Source organism: Drosophila obscura, unplaced genomic scaffold (assembly GCF_018151105.1).
Source record: "Drosophila obscura isolate BZ-5 IFL unplaced genomic scaffold, ASM1815110v1 contig_186, whole genome shotgun sequence".
In the NCBI taxonomy this organism is placed as follows: domain Eukaryota; kingdom Metazoa; phylum Arthropoda; class Insecta; order Diptera; family Drosophilidae; genus Drosophila; species Drosophila obscura.
Window position 1 is genome coordinate 2,888,131 of NW_024542774.1, and position 22,340 is coordinate 2,910,470.

Genomic DNA, 22,340 nt, shown 5'->3' on the forward strand with positions numbered 1-22,340 from the left:
AACTAACAAATGCGATGTAAATATGTAGATGGTTGTTGCTACAGACTTATTCAGAACAATCAGAGGAAAACACACAAAGAGACGTAGCAACAACAACATTTTATATATGTATACATATTCATTTATGAACAACCATACAAAGAAGATATACCCTATGGCCGCCCACTCTCAACCGGGCAATACTGATAGACATAAATCGAAGCGCAGAGGAAGAAGCAAAAGCAAAAGCAGAAGCAGTTGCAGGAAAATTGTAAAATTCTCAAGTCAAAGTAGCTTATCCCTTAACTCTATGATATATATATATATTGTTTTGTCACATCTAAACCTAAACCAAGAGGTTCTTCAGTTAGTTACTCATTGTGTACTGTACTTTAATTTTTAAAATGTGCCGACAAAGCCACAATAATCAATCCCATGTCTGATCTTATATGCATTGTATACAACTACACTATGTTCTTGTTTTTTAATATTTTTACAATTATTAACTGAAATGGGAATTATGCATTGAACTCTCCAGAACTTAAGATTGTTAGTCGTCTAATCGTCATCCCTTGTAGAGATAGAGATAATGGTGTGAGATCAGAGGACGATGTGCAGTAGAGAGAGTGTGGCAAAGAGTCGTAGCAATTATCTATATATAAATATATAAAAATTGTATTTCTAAATATAAATACGTAAATGTGTAAATCAAATCGGTGTTGATTGTGGTCGTTGGAATGCAACTGGAACTGGAGCGGATTGTAGCAATGGAAGGAGATAGTGAGCAGCAGTTAAGACTATTTTGAAGGTTATTGCAACAGTACAGGCGCCGCCGCCCCCCTCTCTCACGCCACGCACCCACTGCAGCAGCGAGCAAAGCCCAACTTTATTAGTTTATATTATACATACATTATATATATATACACATACATATAAATAGCAACAAGAACATTCATTGTATTTACGCACGTTAAATTGTATTTTGAATTAAACTGAATTGAAGCATCAATCGAAACGGATCTGATCTATAGGAAAGCAAAACCAAGAGGATAATAGTGGAAGGACATACTCGTTTAGGGGTCGGTCAGGGCGCTAGGCAGGGGCAGAGGGGCCACTAATTTATAGAATAAAGCGGAGGAATTCGATTCTGATGTACATAACTGATTTATGTATGTATTATGTATGCGTTCACCGATTAGACGATATGCGCACACACATATTCGTTAACGAAAACTGCGACACAAGAAATATATATACATATGTATATCCTAATCCATTACAATTGAATTAAGTAACATTATTAAGAATATAAAATAAATAAAAATGTATAAACTGCAAAATTATAAAAAATGTCAAACTGCGTTTGAGAAATCTTCCCTCCCTGCTGCCCTATCCTTAAGCTTTTCACCGTTACCAATGAAGTACCATTCGTGTGTGTGTGTATCTGTAAATGTGTGTGTGGTGTGAGTGGGTGAGGTGCCTCGTGCCCCCACTTAAAAAAGCTTATTTATAGGAGCAAAAGGGCGTCCGTGGGTGGACCTTTCACCACCCACCCGCTTTTCCTTGCACATAAGTACATGTGTACATACATATGTACATATGTATGTAGTCCATTTCCGCACCCGCAGGCTTACATAAGCTGCCCCACCATATACATACATAGACCCCGCATCACATCTGTTGGTGGTGGGGAGCATTTGGGTTAAGTAAACAGAGCCACAACGAAATGTCGATAAATGCACAGACCACCGTACATGAGAGAGAGCCAGCTACACAGAGAGCGAGAGCGACAGAGAAAAAGCACAAATGTACATATGTACATACATACAGTTTACAGCTTTGAAAACTAAAATGTGTCTGTTTGCATGTATATATGTATGTATGTACTTGTATGCCTTGGCAGGCAGGCAGGCAGGGTATCTATTGTGTTGTATGTATGTGTGTGACACGAATTCAACATTAATTGAAATGCTGCAGTCATCGCAGTCGTTTCCCCATTGCTGTGTTGTTTTGGCTGCCAATTCACATGAATTTGTCATAAGGCTGATAAAAGAGAAGAAAGCCAAGTGAAAAATACAAAAAATGACCAAAGAGTTGATTTTTATGTATGTAGCTTTGTTAGCGCTTGGCAACCGCAACGAAAGGGGTGCGCGGGGGGGCGGTGACGCCAGAAGCATGAAAAAAAATTAATGTGGCACACTTAAGCGCAGCGCTGACGCCAACGCTGAGCCAGCGTCGCTGCGAAAAAATTCCCCTGCTGCCTGGCCTGGCTACAAAGCTACAGCAGCAGCTACAGCTACAGCTACAAAGACACAGCACATAATATACCGTATACATGGCCATTTGAATGTGCTTAGAAGTGCGCGCGCGCGCGAAGAGAGAGAGAGAGAGAGTAGAGTTTCGTTAAGAAGCTCTCTGCCCAACACAGTCACGTGTTCGGCCTGTGTGTATCTGCCCACTGCATGTGTGTGTGTGTGTGTGTTTGCGAGCGGGTCTGAGTCAGCAGCAGCAGCGCCATTAGTTTTTCTGCTTCTTCTTCGACTTTTTTGTAGCCAGCCCCACAGATACACACACACGCACAGGGGAACACGAACACACATACACTGCTCGAAAAAAGAGTTGTGCTATACATAATTCTTCGTTTAGCCTCTGCAGAGGGGAGACGAGAGAGACCCATGTTTCGATTTGTCGCTTTTGAAATGTTTGCGCAGACCAAGAACCAAACCAGACCCCAACCACAACTAGATTTCTTTTTTATTTTCTTTTTTTTTTTTCCCAGAAGCCACACCAAACCCTCCCACCTCCCGTTGCACTTCCTCACTCTCTGACCCAGTTTTCTAGGCCTGCACCGACACCGACCCAGCCGACTTGTCATCGGGCGCTGCTCTTGGCTTTCGAATGCAGTGCACTGCTGCTGGTATGCTTCCACAATGTTGCCAGTGGTGAGTCTTCCAGCAGGCAAACCCTATCCTATCCTATGATTATGGCCAGTCCCATCTCGACTCGTTGTCCGCCTCTTGGCGCAGAAAATTGAAACTGAATCTCGTTAAATTGTTAAGGCAACGGAAATTACACCAAAACAGGAGTAAAAAAAAACCTTTGGCGACACTAAGTGAAATCGGAAATAGAATGCACTGGTCAAGCACTGTTGCCCCCTCCCTCCACTCACCCACCCACCACCACCCGCCAATCGTTAACAGATTTACAAAAATAGCCTTTCATTATGACATTATGAATGAATGGTCTGCTGTTGGTGACCCCGACGCGCACTTTCTCTTGCGCCCATAATCAATGGACCACTCTACAATATAATCGATGTACGATATTCCCATTACGAGAGCCCCCAACAACCATTAGCATTAGGTAAGCGGTGCATGTGGAAGCTTCAATGCTGCTGCTTGTGGGACTTGACTTGGCTTGATGGAAAACATAATTCAATCAGCCTGGCCTGGCAGTGCGGGTGGGCTGGGCTGCCGCGAATGCTGTGGGCTACGATAATTTCTAATTTAAGATGCGCTGCGCAGCGCAGTGCTGCTATTTTTGTTGTTGTTCCAACCCAATTGCATTTGAAAAGTGCACAAGGAACGGGAAGAGGGTGTGCAAGTGGCAGGACTGGAGGATGCGATGGTAACTAGCTTAGCAACAGCAAAAAAGAAATAAAAAACTGGAGCACATTTATGTATCCGCCACATAATGTGGCACTCTGGAGTGGTGTGGCGTCATCACTCCTTTGGCATAGATTCGCATAAATTTCCTTAGATTTATAACGGAAGAAGGATGCTGCACAGATGGTGGGGTTTTTTGCAGGAGTCAGTTGGGCCCTCTCCCACCTGACCAATTGCTTCTGTTCTGTCGTTGAGTGAGTGACGTGTGACTGGGGTGACTGAGTGATTGACTGATTGAGGTTGCCTGCCAGTTGCCAGTTACCAGTTACCGGTTACAATTTACCAGTTTTGCCGTTAATTGAATTCTCTCTATCAGGTGTCTAGTGCCCCAGCTGCTGCTCCAGCTCCTTCTCCTGCTCCTGCTCCTTGTCTGTCACAGCATCAGCAGGAAATTGCGCTGCTGGGTAGATCGGAGCATGTGGAGCAGAACAGCCGATTGGCGTTGCATTCAATTAAAAGAAATTCGATTACCCCCCAGCACCACACACCCACACCCAGACACCCACTTCCAATCCAAGTTTCAAACTCATTTAACTCTGTTGCAGTTTAATTGAATTTTTTTCCCCCCCAGAAGAGGAATCATCACACACAGTATGTCCAACTCCCGCATTTATCTAGGGCTGAACGTTGGCATAGGGTCCAATGCCGGCGGCCCGAGCCATCATAGCTGCAATATTTGTCTGCTCGTAATTGCCGCTAAAATACTGGGCAAAGGGACCTGAGGCATAGACTGCCACATCGTCGCCACCATGCGACTCGGCAGCGAGCGGCACCAGTGTGGGATACTGGAAGTCCGTTTTGTCCGTCAGCTTCTCGGTGAGGCGCACCCTGCCCTGGGCCTGATCGTAGGCGCTTTTGTAGCCGGGACCATTGGCATAGGAGAGGATCGTGTAGGGCAGCTCATCGTCGGTCGTGTCATCGGTCAGGCCAAAGATCTCCTGGTCGCGATACTAAAATACGCCACAGACAGACAGGAGTTAGATGGATCTCTGCCAGCTAGCCAGCCAGCCAGCTAGGTCTGTGTCAAGGAGACAAACACTCACCGGATAGCCGTTGATGGACATGGTATGTCCGTGATCTGCGGTGACCACGATTAGGGTGTCATCCGCGGAGGTCATCTCGCGGGCCTTCTGCACAGCCAGCGCAAACTCGGCCGTGTCCTCGAGCGAGCGCCGGGCATAGGTGTCGTGGTGGGCCATGTCGATGCGGGCACCCTCCACGAACAGGAAGAATCCCTTCTCGTTGCGCTGCAGCACTCGGATGGCCGCCTCCGTCAGCTCGGACAGGGAGGGATCCGCCAGCTGGCTGCGATTGCGTGCCCGATCGCCGTTATACGGCAGATGGGAGCTGGCGAAGAGGCCCAGCAGATAATCCGTCTTGTCGAGATCCACCAGGCCGAGACCCTTCCGACTCCACACATAGTTGGCCGAGACATTGGCCGCCTGCTTGTCCGCCAGCCAGTCCTTGATGAGGTGCCGTCCGTCGGTACGATAGCCGGGATATCCCTCCTCATCGTTTACGGTGGTGTTGATGAACTGCTGCCGTCCGCCGCCGAGCACCACCTTCAGCGCCTTGCCCACACGCCCCTCCACCAGCTGGCGGGCAATGTCCAGGGTCTGCTCGGAGTCGCAGGGTCTCTTGCTCACCTCCCAGTCGTTCTCCCAATTGCGGTCAGCGACGTGAGCATAGACGCCCGCTGGTGAGGCGTGTGTGACTCTGGCTGTGGTCACGAGACCCGCATCCTTGCCCGCCTCCTGCGCCCACTGAGCGATGCTCTCCACCTGATTCTCCTCCTTGCCGGCACCGTCACAGTCGTAGCGCGACACATTCGCATTGATGCCAATGGTGCCGTAGTTGCCCTTCACGCCGCCCAAATAGGCGGTGGCAGTGCACGCGGAGTCGGCCACCTGCCGATTGACGCAGTACGTCTTGGAGAGGCCCGTGTAGGGGAACTGCTCGAAGTACACCTTCTCGGCACTGTCGCCGAGCAGATTCCTGGTGGCGGTCACCGTGTGCACGGACATGCCATCGCCCAGGAACATGATCACATTCTTGGCCGTATTCGTGTGGGCCGCCTGCGTCTCGGCCAGCTTGGCGTGCAGCGTTTCCTGTGCCTTCGCCACCCAGTACTCCGTCTGCTGCTCCTCCACATACTTGATGGGATGCGGCTCCCCGCTGCCCCATTTCCGTGGATGATCTACAAATAGCAAAAAAAAAAAAAACCAAAAAAAAAAGCACTTTAGGATTGCTAGCGTGGACGTGGACGTGGGTTGCCTTGTGGAGCGCACCATAAATCGTAGTGTTCGGACATATCAAGGGGGATTTTTGGCAGTGGGTTCTTATCTGATAGCTGCTCCTTGGGCTAACTTACCGCGCTGGGCACTGGCACTGCCGCTCAGCCAGACAGCCACACCGAAGAGCAGTAGAATCAATCGTCTGTCCATTCCGCCAATCCGTTCTCCGTTGGGTTACTTAAGAGCCTCACTTGCTGGCACTTGTGTGGAAGCCAGAATTTGGCAATTGACTAAACCAAAAAACAGCAAGAACTGACCATCGTGCTGAGCCATATCGGCCAGTATCAAAACGTAAATCTAATCAGCCGCACCAGAAGTAATCTAACGTTTAAATCAAATCATAATTTATGATGGCTGGGCCAAGATATTCCCCGAAGACGCAGTACCACTCTACTCACGTGCCTGGCCAGCAATCGCTGTAAAACCAGGGAGATGAGATGGTTACGCAAAGAGTCCTTGTAACAGACTTATGTCAGAGAACTACAAATGCTTCTCTGCCCTTTTGTGCACTTCTTGGTAAGCTTTTGCCACACCTTCAAGGACTTTCTCAGTTTCATAATAAATACAGGTGTATGGGGGGGGGAACATCTGAGAAACAGTTGAGAAAGTTTCTTTGCATAAGAGTTGAGCTGCAAGCGCTGCAGCTCCTAGCCAAGAGTCACCCCTTTTGCCCTGTACACACAGCCAAATGATTACACAGTAGAAACATGAATGAAGTCTGCGAATTGCATACTTTTGGGAATCCAAAGCAAAAACCAAATCAAATCCAATCAAACCCAACAGATGCGCATTCGTTCTATTGCCAAATAAATATGAATACAATTCTACATTATGGTATTGGCCAGCGCCACAATGGAGCCCGTAAATTTGATGACCTGCAAAGGATTTTTGAGATAGAGAAAAAAAACGGAGAACTGTGTGCGAATAACCCACCGCAGTAAAGACAGGCAGGGAGGGCGCAAAGAAGGGCACTTCGACGGTGATGGGTCGCTGGGCGCGTAGAATGATCAAGTAGACCCGTCGGCGTGTCTCACGATCCCAGCCGTGCCAGTCACTGCTGTAGGCCGCCTCGCCCATGGCGAGACTCTGCAAGGAATTGGCAAAGGAATTTCAGCTCGAACTGGAAGACTCACTCACCTCAGTGGACATCTCAGTGCCGCCGTAGCAGTAGAGGAAAATGGCCGAGGAGACTGTGAATGTGTATACCACATAGCGGATGATGTTGTAGCCCGGAGTACTAAGAGACCCGCTTATGTTTAAGGCTAAATAGAAAGAGATACGTGACCCCTACTCACCATGAGTATGTCTATGACACTGGTGGCTATCACTAAGCTGGCAGACACAAAGTGCACAAAGGTCGGTGCTGCCATAATGCCAGAGAAGCGGCGCACAATCAATGCAATCTCATTATGCCGATCCACGATATTGGCCAGCCGCTGACAGCACAGTTCGCAGTCCCTGGGGCGGGCATCTGAAATCTCTCGAGTGTCAACCGACTTGAGCGAATCCTGCAGATCCAATCGCAGCGCTTGCAGCAGGAAGGCCACATAGAGGGTGAACCCGAAGAAGAAGCCATCGGTGCCGGCAAAGGCGTAGACAGTCACCTGTCCGCTCCAGGTGGAGTACAAATAGAACAGTGGGAACCAAGGCATGCGATGGGCAAAATCGGGGAACCTAAGCAAGCGCAGTTCAAAGGATTACTACACAGGGACACTCTGGGGGACTGTTGGAGACGACTACCCACAGCATGCGGAAGGGCATATCGAACTTAAAGTCTGCCAGGCCATGCGACCACATCTCCCACATGGAGCGCAGCACAAAGGCACAGGTCGTGATGCTGCCCAGGGTGAAGACGAGCATCCCAAAGCGCGTGGCCAAGAGGTAGTAGCTCCTTTGCGCCCCATCCCTGCGGGGATCGCGTCGCCCGACCTGCTGCTCGGTAAGCCGTCGGATGTGCTCCATCAGCTCGAACACCTCCTGGCGGCGCCACCACATCCAGCCCAGCTTGAAGAGCGTCGTCGAGCTGCAGGCCAGCGGACAGAAGGCATCCATGGCGTCCACGGGACTGATCGAGAGATGGCGCCAGCCAAAGACGAACTCCGCCTGGCAGCAGTGGGCCAGATTCACAAAGTTGAAGACCAGCCAGGCCAGCGAGAGCCAGGACTGCGACTTTGCCCCGTCAAATCGGAGACCCAGCAGGCCGAACGAGTAACGGGGCACAAAGAACAGGTGCTTCTCCAGCGGATAGTTGCGGTCTAGGAATCGCGGATACATGACTACGTCTCCATGCAGTGTCCAGCTGGAGCAGCTCTCCTTTATACTTTATACACTTCTTGGTTTGGTTTGGTTACGCCACGCTACTTAATTGCTTAATTATTATTTTCGCCCAGGGGCCAGCCAGGTGTCCTCTGTTTAATAACAGGATAACCCTTTGCAAAGCCTTTAATTGAGTGGGCGACAGACCCCACACGCCCCCAACAATTATATCATTATAGGGCTGAGACAGCAGTTGGCCTGGCCAGATTGTTAATTGGCGGTAATTGCCTTACTCAGAAATGGATCGGATCCCTTTCCTGTTGTGTTTGTTTTGCTTTACAATTACCAACATATATACAAGAGAAGATTCCCTTAATCGAATTTGCATGGTGAAAGCATCTTAAGACCCTTCCTGAATGGGATCTCCCTTTTGCTTCTCATTTATATTTATTCAATTATAAATAATTACTCGGTTCCTTGAACTATCAACGCCTCAATACATATATCTTTGAGCATACTCGTAAATATGTGACAAAAAGTGTCGCCAGTTAAATCTTTGCATCTGTTTTTATTTTCAGCATAAATTCGCATATACATATATGATATGTATATATGTATTTGTGTATTCCGTATTCCTCTTTGGCCGGGAAGTTTGTTGAACTCCCAATGAGCTCGGGCACTCGCATTCGAATTTCAAATCAACTCCGCGTTGTGGGTCAAGTCAAGCCCCAAGAAACATTCTGCTACGGCTGGCCAGAACACTCCGCCATAAGAAATCTCCATAAGGTTTGTCCACAGATTTATGTTGATGCATGCAACTGGGCGGGATACATCCTCATCACTTTTAATTAAGTTCTTTGCCGGGCGAACGTTGCGTATGAGCAATCAGCTCCAGAGTATTGATTTCCATGCAAGAAGTTTTGATTACATTTTGGCAAGCCAAGCAGGGTGGGCAGGGTGAGGGAGGGGGTGTGGAAATTTTAAGTTCATTTCATCCGTTCATCCGCTCCCAGTGGAAACATCCACCCTGAAATGGCGATGGCACCCAACCAAGCCCCGTCGCATCCCCCAAACTTCCCCAAAAAGCAGCAGCAGCAGCAGCAGTGGGGAACCACTAACCACTCCCCCCCCCAAAAGGCAGGCAGGGCAACAAAGGTGACCCCGACACACCCTGTTGTTGGGGTAAAGTAAAGCGTAAGCAACCCCCGCAGTGTTAGGAGCGCCAAGGGAAACTGAAAGCTTTCCACTGGAAGGCAAGGCCCTAAGCCAAGGAGAACATTTTCTTTTCTCATAGCTTATTCTCTTTTTCTGCTGGAGTGGAACCTGATCCTGCATGGGGGCCAGCAGGGCGGAGACGGAGACGCGCAGGGGCAGGCGGCCGCAGCAAGTGGAAAATCAAGGAGTGCCAGCTGGAAGCGAGGAAAGGAGGCCAACGTGTCAGCGAGTCGAGTCGCCAAAAACAGTTGCAGAACCCGACCGAAAAAAACCAGTTTTTCCACTCAACACAGATACACACACACACATACACTCACACTCACACTCTGTCGCTCTGTGCTTGTGCCCCACTTTCGGGTGTCGCTGTGGAAAATGGATTCGAGTTTTCCCAGTTTCCCCTACCCTACCTACCCTTCCCCACAAGCTTGGGTGAAAGGTGCAGCGGGCCAGAGGGAGCCGAGCTGGTTGGAGCACTGAAACAGGTTGATTTTCCTGCTGACGCCGTTGGCCATTAGCCAAATGGGATTTCACACGCTTCCTGCCCGCCCCGCCCCGTCCCGCGTGTTCGGTAGGTTTTCGGCTTCGATGCGTTTGCAGTACGTCATGGCCCAGTTGGATTGCGGGCCGGGATGGATGTGGATCTTGACATCATCATTGCCCCCCATCCTGATTAATTATTGAAACACTGCCACTCGGCCTGCTTCTGCTTCTGCTTCTGCGTCTGCTTCCTGACAACTTGGACTCAGGATGTCCACACTCAATTGTGTGTTTGCCATTCATCCTCCGATTCGAATGAAAAGCACAAGGGACACCACCATCTGTCAATGGAAAGGCTTAACGAGAAAAGCAGCAGCCAGTGGCATGAGAAATCATGATTTATATATGGAAGCTCTTTAGTATCAGCTACTACTCGTATATTGATGGCAGCTGGGGATCTTCTGGCACTCCCCATAAGTGTTTCCCATGTGTCGCGGAATTCTTTTGGTAGCTATCTATCTATCGTTCATTGGCTGGTTGGTTTTTCCCTCTCCTTTGTTAATTCACAAAGCGGCGTTAATTATAATTAAAAGAGCCAAACTACTAAATGAACCAAACCGATGTATAAGTATTATATATGACTGACTACGAGTATATACTATAGCCAGTGCCATATCTACACACATGTGTATATGCATGTGAACAAGTACCATGTATAGTTCCATGTACATGCATATGTATTTAAGTGTGCATATAGCATATAGCATATATCCCCTCCACTTCGTTCACATGGCCACAGATCGAGCGTGACACAATACAATTTGTGGCGCTTTGTTCTAAGCGCTTGAAACTCTTCGTTTCTAGCCCCCACCCTAGCCCAGGCAGAGGCACAGGCCCCAGTATGCCCCCTGCGTTCTACCCTTTGGACAGACGTGACATAAGCTAAATTGTTTTAAATTTTGTTGAATCGCCTTCTCGCTGCTGCTGCTGCTGCTGCTGCTGCTTCTGGGGATAAATTGAAACCGCTTGGCATGTCATGTGGAGCACTGCGGTCGGAGGAACGTGATGGGTTAGCTTAGCCAGAGATCTTTAAACTAATGGACTGCGGCACAAGGCAGCCAGTGCGCGGTCAATAGTGCGCACGATAATTGTCGATTGAATGGAGCTGTCAGCTGACAGTTGGCTGAATAGGGAAACGAGAAGGAACCTCCCTCCCTCCCATCTGATTAATGACAGTTAGCGTGAATCGATGATGCTGCCTGCGACTGCCGCTTGAATTACATTTGCAACATGAGAAGGCAGTAGTAAACATTTCCCGACCCAATCAATTTATGGTTGTGCGCAGAGCGGTGGGGGGAACAGCTGTTTAGAGAGTCAATCATTTAGTATTCCCCAAAACACCTTCCCACGCCTGTGCCTCACGCAAAGTCATGAATAGTGATGACATACCCTTGCCCTCAGCCCGCTCAGCGATTGGGGATATTATGTCCATGCATGGGACTGTCGTCTAGGATGGCTAGTTCCTCTGTTATTAAGATATTTGCAGATAATTTGAAAATTAAACGTTTTTTTACTCTCTTCTTAAAATTAAACCTTAAAACCGAGCACCCAGTATGGATCGGATCAGCTTGTATTTTACACTGAAAACTAAAAAGCTCCGTGTGTGGAGGCAAACAAAGCCCCAACCGAAACACATTCATCACACCACACTCACACAGATAGAAGGAACACTAGAATGAGACTTTGGAGTGCGGCTCGGCTCGGGTTGGATTGGATTGGCTTGGCTCTGTGCTCAGATTCTGAATCCGAGACTTAAGCTGAATCCAAATTCGAAACTCGCTGCCTTCAAGGCTAACTTCTTATTAAATGCCAAAATGCGAGCCCAAGCAGCCGCAACTACAACAAAAAGTGGCAAGAAGCGGTCGAGGGACAGGATTATACTCGTAATTACATTAGGATGGGGCGGGGGGTTGTCTCTGCTCTCAAGCCATCAATATGGGAACTTTGATGCTGGAGCGGGAGGAGCGGTAACTGGAGCCACATGTACCGATGCTTCCAGTGGCAACGTCAAAGCAAAGTCGGCTATCGCATGTAAAACTAGCTTCGACAGATCGGCCACCAAATGCAAGATGGCGTCATTCGTGGCGTAGAACGGGAGAGCGGAGCAGCGGAATGGAATGCCTCTCCTCTGCTAATGAGTAACAAGTCTGCTTAGACAATATAACATACAATAAATACATACAGACGTTTCTCTGTTTACTTGAGAGTTGTCTGCCTATGCTCTTGGCTCCCAAGGTCATCTACTGTTGCAGGCATTAGAAATAAACTCCGAGCTGAGCTGTATTTAGTGCTTTGTTAGTAATGCCCTGTCTGACTGTGGCTGTGCAGTCGGCAATGGAGTTTCAAGGCAGCGCTCACGCAATTACTTGATATTTTCTTGATAGCTTGTTATATCTACAATTCGATAGCCCAGCCAGCCACTCATTGTGAACATGACATGCCACATTCTAACTGGAATGACACGCTGTCCGTTGGTCCCGCTCCCTCCCGCTCGGCGGCTATGCAAATATGTTTCCAGTCGAATGCCTCGGGTAATGATGAGCAGGGCCCGCGGCAGCGCCAGGGACGCACACCTGAACCCCCCAACCCACCCATCTGTCCTTCCTTGACCACCCTCCTCCTACGCGCTCAGAAAAACGCAAATTTATATAATTTTTCCGACGGAAAAAGTTGCATCACCAGCGGCAATTGCAGTTTTTATTTTAGCTTTTAGCATCTCTTAGTCATTTCATCTTAATTATATTTTTGACGGATGAGAATGGGAAAAAGTCCCATGACACACGACGGACGATTGCCGTTTCACTCATGCAAATGTAAAATGGCTGGGCATTTGAAAGTCCAATTCTCTTTCCAGTTCCCACACAATGAATCATACGATAGAGATAGAGGACAAACTTGATTTCTTTTCCAAAAACTAGCAATATTATTCACGCACACACACGCGCATGCATGTATACCATACCTTCTCATGCGTGTTTACGTAAGTTTCGCTTTTGTTGTATTTGCCTGCCTCCTCGTCCTATTCCTCTTGCCCATTCATTGTACAGTTTCATTTCGTGTCTCTCCGTTTCTCTCGTTCCATTTCATGCAGCCAGCCACCAGCCCCGTACATATCATTGACTGACTTAGCAACAGACAGCAAGAACAACAGTCGTAACGGTTTCATGTCCGTCCCCGCTGCGTCCCCCTCCTGTGACGTTGTTTCGTGGAAGAACAAAGCACACAACGAAACAAACATATTTGAGGGAGCTTTGAAAATTGTGAGTGCGTGCGTGCGACAGAGCTAGAAATATGTACATATGAGCGATGCGTACGGAATGGAACGCTGAAACGTGTAATGAAGTCATGTAGCACAGCTCACTGGAAAGAGCCGCCGAGCCAACGGACGTTTGCTTTTCCTATTGAGAGCTGTTTGGAAGAGAGCATTTATTTATTTCAATTACATACAAAAAGCAGCTTATGAATAGGCACTCTGTATTAACAACTATTATTAACTATGGCGGGCACTTTGGTCGGTTCAACATGTTGATACGCCCGCAATTTGTATAGGAGAGAGAAAAAGACTGACTTCTTCAAAAGCACAGTGAGTCCCCGTCTCGCTCCCACATGAATGCAGTACGTTGATATTGAGTTGAACCTAAACTAAACCCACCGCGCGCACTCCTCGCAGGCGTGTAAAAACTTGTAAAACAATTGCACAAGCGCGAGAGACGAGAGCGGAAAAAATTCCATTAGATTGTCGCGGCGACAGCAGCGGAGAAAACGCGGCCAACTCGGTTCGTTGTGCAGCTACAAATGAACGAAAGCAGCAAAATGCCGACTGAAACTTAACGACGACAAAGCAAACTCAACGAACGCGAAAGCGTTTTGTTCGTTTAGTTAGATTCGCGCGCGCGCCTTTGTCTTCGTGTGTGGTGTGCGTGTGTGTTGGTGTTCCATAAAAAATATGACGTTGACAGAGCTTTTTCCCTCTCTCTCGCTCGCTCTTTTCCGCTCTCACTCGATGAATTTGGGTGAAAAAAGTATGTAGATATGTGTATTTTTTTCTCAGACTTGCCGCTTGTCTTTCGACACTAAAAAAGCACACTCACACATACAAACAGAGACCCTTAGAATCAGGGCGACGCGACGACTGCTAGAGCAGGACAGCATCGCTTTTTCGCTACTTGGAAGTTGCGTAATAGGCGAAAAGAAGCAGAAATGTGTCATCCAGTCGCCGCGTAATTGCGGCTAGTTCCTGCTTCCTTCTCCCTCTATTTTCCCGTACATTTTATATTATCGCCGTTTACGTAATCCGCGTTTTTTTTATTTCTTTTTTTAAATTCGGTTCCGCGTTTCTTATTTTCTCTGGCTTTTCCACATGATTTATAGTTCCAGACAAAGTTCACTGGGGGAAAAACCACCACCAACAAACGGTCCGGTCTGCGTCTCGCCACTGTTTGACGACTATTTTCGACGTTAGCAACAGCGTGTTTTATTCTTGCTTTCCCGTCTCTCTTTTATGTGTGTTCTCCTTTGGTTGCTTTTCCGTTTCACTTGGGGATGGGATTGGATTGGGATTTGGTTCGAGACCAGAAGCGCACAAGCGTTGAGCGAACCGCACTGCGCAACGCGAGGCGCACGAATAAAACACAGAATAGAAAAACGCGTGTAAAGTGCTTTGTACGGCGGCCGTCGTCGGCGACAGCTACAGCAGCGGCGCGACGCGGCCACAAAACCAGTTTTATATAGACCCGCGCGCGCGCACGTACAGTGTATATAAGCGTGTAAATACACATACACATACATATGCCTGCGCTGCCTGTTGTGTGAGTGAGAGGGAGCGCGTTGAAGCTTTTGCAATTGTACATGGCCGTTTCGACTTGGCTGTGTGTGTGAGTGGGCTTTGTCGCTGACACACATTCAAGTTGCTGTTCACTTTTTTTTCTGTCGTCGTTTTCTTTTCCACATAAATGTGGTGCCTGTAGCATTGCAGCTTTGTGGCGCGGCGCACTTTGGCTAAAATTTTCCGCCTCTCGATGTTTTTCCATCGAAACACAATGATTTTTCAGGCACGTAACCATGTAAAACCACTAACTTTGTGCCAAGATAAATTACAAAAGATAAGGTTTTCTTGGGGGGGTTGGATGGATATTGTAAAATAAAAAAATTCAAAATCTAATTAGAAATCAGTATGATGTGTTGACTAAATTGATTAGTTTTTGTTGCAAGGCAGTTTTGTATGTATTTATGTACTGTGAAAAAGTGTGTCATCACTTTGCACAACTAGATAACTTGTTATACACACACACACACATACTCATTTATAGATACTTTTATATGCATTTACAAACAGCCGCTGCACTTCCTCTTGTTCTTGTTCGCCTTCTTTTTCCAAGCGCACACAACTACAACTACAGCGACAGCATTTTTTTGTATGCTTCGACGAGTGCCAACTAGAAACGGAAAACTGGGTTATTGGCGCAAATGCGCGCGCGAATCTTCATCTCCCTCTCTTCTCCCCCCCACACTTCATTGATCACATTCTCCCTTTCTTGCTGCAGTTCCACTTGGCACGCGAAGCTGCAGCTGCAGCAGCCAAGTTGTCTGTTAGTAGGGTGAAGCCTTAGCATTCTTACAAGTTCCTCATTTTCTTTGCCTAACCTTATATAAATTCACCTTGGCTGCCTGTTTTTGTTTCTTTTATTTGTTGCCTAGCAACGCTGTGTGTGTGGGCAGAGGGAAGATGGGGCGGAAATTGCATCAAATGACTAATTTTGTGTTTGCTTTCTGCTGATGACGACATCAAAAGAAAACCAAACCAGTTCGAAAGCGAAACAAATTTTTGGCGATGACGCCACAACTGCTCTGGCTGCTTCTTTGTTGCTGTTCCTCTTATTGCGTTTTATGTTTTATGCTTGGGAATGAATAGCCACAAGAACATGATCGTAAGGCAAAAGAAAGCTTAAAAGAGAGATAGAGAGACAGCACAAAACCAAAACTGACCAGAGCTTCCTACACTACACTCCTCTTTTCTTTGCTTTGATGTCTTTCTCTGCGACTGTGACTGTGCCTGTCTCTGTCTCGCACTCTCCCTCTCTCTTTCGGGTGGAACGTGTATTGCATGTGATTCCATTTAATTTTCGTCTTTTGCTCTTTTCTGTTTACGTTTACCACAAAACAGAAACAGAAAATTTATTCTTCTCTTCTTTTTTGGGTTAAAAGTTAATGCGCTCCAGGCACGAATCTGTAGGTACTTCCCCATCTGTGTGGTGTGGCTCTCAACCAGACAATCTTTCAATTACAATCTACACGCACAAATGGACTGAAAACTTTCCCATCGCTACAATATGCTTTTGAAATCATAAAAGAAATGGTATGGTGAGGAGGGGAAAGAATATCTTCCAGTTAAGAACTTGAGTCAAATCCTCTTATGTACTCTATAGTTCCACTTCACTCTAATTGTCTAATTTTTTTTTCCATTCCAATCCCAAATATATTTTATTTGATGCCTTGATATCAAATCGCCTTGCAGGTTTAGCTTTTGAACTTTAAATTCCAATACATACACCTGAGAACAACTGGAAAACCTTGAATAACCCACTCAGATGGCTAATTAGAGAGCCTCTGAATGAAGATCGATGGGAATAGATCGATTCTCAGTGATAGAGACAAGCTTTTGTTGCTTAATTGTATACAATTACTAAGCTTTCGCATGGCCATTAATATTTAATTGGCCCGATTAAAGGCAACATCTGGCATCTCGCCTCAAAGGGGGACTTTACACATTCATAGAGCTGTCAGCAGGAAGCCATCCGCCATAGTATTTTCGTTACTTACTTATTCCAGAATTTCCAGAAAAGGAGCTGTCGATGGCTGATTATGTTGATAAGAAATATCGCGCGCTCGTTCTCTCTCTAAGTAACACTGAGACATATGGAGAGTATTAGATTGGGTGCAGAAACTAACGTAACGCGTCTATTGCCAGCGAACAGCGGATAAAGATTGGCGAATGACTCGGCTTCGGTTTTTGTTTTTGTCTCTGCTGCTCTGCTTCTGCTCTGGCGAAAATTGTTTCTATGTACACGCAGAAACATACAGACACACAGTCACGGCCCTTGCTCATAAAACTGTATATACAACTTTGTGTTTAAGCTTTTTCATATACATATGTATGTACATAGTATATGCATATGCATAGGTGCCGTAGTGGGAGGGGTGGGTGCTTGTGTAGGTCAAACAGCTTCGACGTCAGCAATGCCGTAAGCATTTTTCTGCGCAGCAGTCCGTCGCGTCCCCATAAAGTCTGCAGCATCGTACAAGAGATGGGATGTGATGGTATGGGATGGGATGGGAGAGGGATACAAAGGGAGAGAGAGAGATCCTCTGATGTCGCTTCAAACTGCGTTTCAACTCCTGGACAGAGAGATGGGGGGGGGGGAGGGCGAAGTGCGCAGCGTTGATAAGAACGAGAAAGAGAAGAAGCAGCACTCACTTCCAGTTCAGAGAATTTCGCTCCTACTTCCGCCATGGAATTGATTGGAATGCCTGGACTGTCTGCCGCTGTCTTTATCAGCCGTTCACTGGAACCGAGCTGGGTTTTTATCAAACGAAATGCCGATGCATGCCCCTTCCTCTGTTCTGTACAAGCAACCCTCGTTCTATGGGCTTTTTCCCGCCTCAAACCATGCCTGGAAGTCGTTATACTGCGCATGTTTTTGCTGTTGCTTTTGTGTCACCTTTTCGTTCTGCAGACGAGGGGGAAAGTTTCATTGTTCCTTCTTTCATTTTCTTACCTGGGAGGTGAAGGAATTTTTCATTAGAATGATAACTTTTGCTTCGGTTGGGTGTTGGGTGTTATTGCAACGATTGCATTTTATTTGTCTCGAGAATGCCATTGTCAATGGAAATCTGAACCGGTTAGCATGCCTCTTGTCTGGAACTCGAAGGATCAAATAGTTTGTTACTTGATCGTTCCGCTGAGAGTATTGGAATAGGGATAAGGGCTAATCAGAGCTATTTAAAGCGGAGACCCATGATTGTACTGATTTTGAAGATATTTAAGGGAGACTTTTCGTTATACAGATTTAGATTAACATAGCTTTACATATAGTGGTCAAGGTCGGATCGTACGTACATATGTACATATGATCGATTTCCGCCTTTGGAATCAGTCCATTACGAGTGTAATCAGTTCATTCATATTGGTTTTTGCTTATCATGTTTTAATCTCATTAATTGGTATATTTTCCCTGAGACGCCACCTCACATCCACTTCAACTGCCGCAGGAAAACAATTTGCCCTTAATTGAAACCCAAATACCTGATGATAATGTTTGATGCTTAATGCTTAAGTTACGGATTTGGATTTAAGTTCGGTTGGGGTTTTTGGTTGAGTTTTTCGCATCAGTGAGCCCCTCATTGGTTTTGTTTGGGAAATGTGCTCGGGGTCAGGTCATGTCCAGGTAGGGGATTGCGAAAACTGTAAACCGATACGGTGTGGAGGGATGTGGAACAAGGAGGTCGTTTGCTGGGCATTTCCCCACCCCCTTATGCCATATCCATATCCGCGCCATGACATGGAATTTCCATTTGCCTGAGAGATTCTCCTGCCCTGCTCTACTCCTCTTCCCCTCCTCTCCTACTAAGTGTTGGGTTGCGACTATGTGTGTGTGTGTGTGTGTGTGTGCGCTAATGAAGGCATTTTGAGCTAAACAAGTTGCAGTCCGTCCCGAATAAAACTTCCCCTCCGGAAAGTCGTAGCCCGAAAAAAAAGACACGAGAGAAAGAAAAATTGAAATGAAACAGCGACAAGTAAACAAAAAGAGAACGAGAAAGAAAGAGGGAGCGGAGAAAGGAAAACATTTACAAAAGAGAGTCCATTGAACCCGCCTAGCGTTGGTGGCTACTTACGAGCCACGACGACGGCAGCATAGCGATGATGATGATGATGATGACGACGCATCCCATGGATGTTGATGACGTCTTGAGGTTAAAATTTCGATCAGGGTGTAAATGAACAATGGGAGAGGCAAGCCAAGAGAAACCAAAAAGAGAGAAATGTCAACTACATATGTATCTACCCCCTTCCACAGGCAGCAAAGAACAAACATATTAGTGGTGCTGCCTGTCCTGCTCATACATACATACAAACATATCTACATACAACCGTACGTAAAATAATAATTAAAAGTCAATGAAGTCTGCCATTTACCCACTGGAAGAAACATTCGATCAGTGACAGTCGAAGGAGTTAGTGGTTGGGTACAAATTCATCAATGTAGAATATTCTATCTTAGTTTCCAACCACAACAATTCAAGCAATGTGAGGTAAGAGTATCGGAATGTAGGGTACAAAGCGATCGACGCTGTCTGGTTGTTTGATGCCTATGCCCGTCTGCCCCGCTTAGTTAGTGCGAATATTTATCAATAAACAACAAGTCTATGTATGTATGTACAAATATGTGTACATATATGGAATGCAACGGCAACAACATATTGTGCAAACATTTACATAAATACATTCATACACGCATACATACATACATATGTACGTACTATGCACATACATACAAGCAAAGCAGCGCAGCTGCCGAGCGACTACGAATGAAGATGAAGAAAAACGCGAAAATAACGAAACGATGAAACTGACTGTACATACAGTACATAAACACACACGACCACACAAAATACGTGTGTCAGCGACGAACGAGAATGGGCGTGTGTGTGTGTGTGTGTGTGTGTGTGAGTGTTTGCTCTATGGCCCCGGTCCAAGGTGGAGAGGTAGAGGTACGGTACAGACGCGCCTGTTGCAAAATTCATTCTTGCGCTCTCATTCGTGACGAAAGGATGTACGTCCGGCTGTAGCCCGTATGAATCTACATCCGTACATTCCTTGCGCAGGGCAAAGGCAAACGGTCACAGTCCCCACACCCACAGCAACACCAACGCAGTTGGAAATGGCCAAGGAGCAAGAATACGAGGAGCTGCGCGAGCTGCTGCAGTCATGGGGTGTTGCCGAGGATCTTCTCTCCCACTTGCAAGGTGACAAACTAAGAGAATTTGAGCGCTTACTGCGAGAGAGGTGGAGACTTTAATTGTAACGGCATTTTGCCGCCTCTCTCTCTCTCTCCCATTCACAGATGAAGCCATCAACGTGGACGAGCTGCAGATGATCAAGCGACACCACCTGGCCGAGCTTCTGAGCAACTTTCGTTTCGGCACCCGCATACGCTTCGAGCACCATCTGGAACGCTGGCGACGCTGGCTAAACGTGCCTCTACAGGGCGTTCAGGGACAGAGTCAGACGCACTGCCAGGGTTGTCGGTGCGCTGATTCAACGGCTCCGTCCATTATCTGCCATCCCCAGATGGGTGGGCAGTCGGACAGCGCCGGGGACAGTGGCAAATCCGATGATCTGGCCAAGACACTGCCGCCTGAGCCACTCGTCTCACTGACCGATCCCAGCGAGACAGTACAAGCCGCCTTCCACATACCCTTGCAGCCGCAGTTGGAGCCCAGCGAGATCCTGAGTTCGACGCTGGTCACTAGCGTGAAGGAGGAGGACAGTGGCGACCAGGTGCCAGGTGAGGATCGGGTGGTTACAGTGCTGGGCATCCTGCAGGCCGGCGGGATGAAAAGCCAGTCGCTGCTCGAGCGCCTGGGCCAGCAGGAGGCACTGGATGCAGTGCAGCGACTGCTGCTCATCCAGCTGATCTGCAGCTACTATGAAGACAATCAGCTGCACCTGACGTTGCAACGCAGCCACCTTCTGGAGCGCGAGATTCTGCAACTCTTTCCCAAGGAGCAGCTGCACTATTACCGCACCGAACGGCGTGGCAAGATCTATGTGCGGTTCACCAACATGAAGCGGAACAAGAGAGTCAACTCTTCGCGCCAGGAACTGAAGCGAAGGCGCGAGGATCTGCTTGTCAAGCCGGCGACCCATGTCTACGCCACTGATCTCGGGCCCAAAGGGGAGACTTTTCCGGCCGACAACGTCTTCAGTCCCGAGAGATCCGATTGACAGCTCCGCCCCCATATCCCGCTCTAAGTTGATTATTTCTAAGCCTAAATCTATCTCGTGTGCGACACAGTGAGGGCTCTCTTGAGGGGACACGACACTGGGGGGTGCCAAGTGATTGGATGTGTATATAGATTGGGACCAACATTTTCGGAGGTGTCCGTGTCCGCCCAAAAGAGCTTTCCTTGTACATATGTAATTATTTCTGTGTATATGTATGCTTGTTTAGTATGCTCTTATCTGTGTAGGGTATTTGCGGGTCGACCCGATCCCGCTGACTGACGAAAATAAATCAAAACTGATTTTGGAAATTCGCGAGTAGCACTCTACCTTTGAATTTTGGGTACGGTGCGTCGGTGGTGAACCTTAGGGAATAGTTTCACCTCTACCTCCGCGCGGCCACGCTGATGAGCGAGTGAAAAAGTGATTACATCAGCAAGTAAAAATAGCCAACCGGCCGTGTTAACAATCGTCGAGCAATTTGCTGACTAGCTGTAAAACGCGGCCAGGCCACAAGTACACTATTTTCCTGGTTCTAGTTTTCGTCAATTGAATTCACTCACGATGATGATGATGCGGCCTCTGGCTGGCTGACTGGGAGGGGAAGGGAGTGTTTAGGGGCGTTTCACTTGAAACTAATTAATTAAGTTGCTCGCTTTTATTCGCTCTGCTTTTTTTTTGTGGTTCTTGTTTGCTCGTTTCATGTTCAGTGCTAATTGACTTTATCAGTGTCGAGTCGAGTCGCGACACAGAGCAAACGAAACTATCTCAAAAGCCCCCACATCACCCGACCAGACCAGATATCAGGCTCGGCTGTGTTATCAGGCGGGGGGGGGGCTCAATGGTAATTACCTTTCGGTGGTGCCATTCATTTTCACATTTTCTGCACTGTTCCTTCCATGCTGCATTCCAATAGAATATTACTATGTTATGTGTTTCCCATCCATTTGTTCTGTGCATGTACATATGCTATGTACGTATGTATGTATCTATTGTGTGTACCTGCGTTTGTATGTCCGTGTGTAGCTAGTAAATAGGTCGCTGGCAACAGGCGACAAAGCTGCAGAGCCACACAAGCTACAAACTATTTTATTTGTTGCTTCCCCCAGCGACAGCTACACAAAATGTCTGCCTGTGTTCGTGTTCAAGTTTCGATAAGCTGTAAAAGCTCTCGCTGCTTATGTACTTGTTTCTTCTGTAAAAGCCAAACATATGGCTGTACATATGTATGTGTGTATGTACATAGTATATGGCATTTTAATTGTTCGTTTGCCCAATGTACACATTTCGAATTAATAACGCTGATCAAAGTTGGTTGTTCCACAGCTGTTAAAATTGTTCAGTTGTAGTAGTACAAGAATGTATGCACATATGTTTGTATGTGTGCCCTAT

The 22,340-nt window shown here is 47.1% G+C and overlaps 3 protein-coding genes across 3 annotated transcripts; 1 reads left to right on the forward strand and 2 right to left on the reverse strand.

The window, feature by feature from the left end:
* Positions 1 to 4,175: 4,175 nt before the first annotated feature.
* On the reverse strand, positions 4,176 to 6,178 carry LOC111070991 (membrane-bound alkaline phosphatase). Its single transcript, XM_022362063.2, has 3 exons — positions 6,016 to 6,178; positions 4,688 to 5,841; positions 4,176 to 4,594 (listed from the first exon to the last, which is right to left on the reverse strand). Exons 1-3 carry the CDS (start codon positions 6,086 to 6,088, stop codon positions 4,259 to 4,261), a joined length of 1,563 nt encoding a protein of 520 aa, XP_022217755.2. The 5' UTR covers positions 6,089 to 6,178; the 3' UTR covers positions 4,176 to 4,258.
* A 467-nt stretch (positions 6,179 to 6,645) lies between these two features.
* On the reverse strand, positions 6,646 to 8,245 carry LOC111081484 (odorant receptor 45b). The gene is made up of 5 exons (XM_041593052.1): positions 7,683 to 8,245; positions 7,228 to 7,612; positions 7,076 to 7,168; positions 6,872 to 7,024; positions 6,646 to 6,813 (listed from the first exon to the last, which is right to left on the reverse strand). The coding sequence occupies exons 1-5, from the start codon at positions 8,210 to 8,212 to the stop codon at positions 6,763 to 6,765; spliced, it is 1,212 nt and encodes a 403-aa protein (XP_041448986.1). The 5' UTR covers positions 8,213 to 8,245; the 3' UTR covers positions 6,646 to 6,762.
* Positions 8,246 to 19,729: 11,484 nt separating this feature from the next.
* Positions 19,730 to 21,253, forward strand: LOC111081483. The gene is made up of 2 exons (XM_022377559.2): positions 19,730 to 19,969; positions 20,068 to 21,253. Exons 1-2 carry the CDS (start codon positions 19,798 to 19,800, stop codon positions 20,949 to 20,951), a joined length of 1,056 nt encoding a protein of 351 aa, XP_022233251.2. The 5' UTR covers positions 19,730 to 19,797; the 3' UTR covers positions 20,952 to 21,253.
* Positions 21,254 to 22,340: the final 1,087 nt, after the last annotated feature.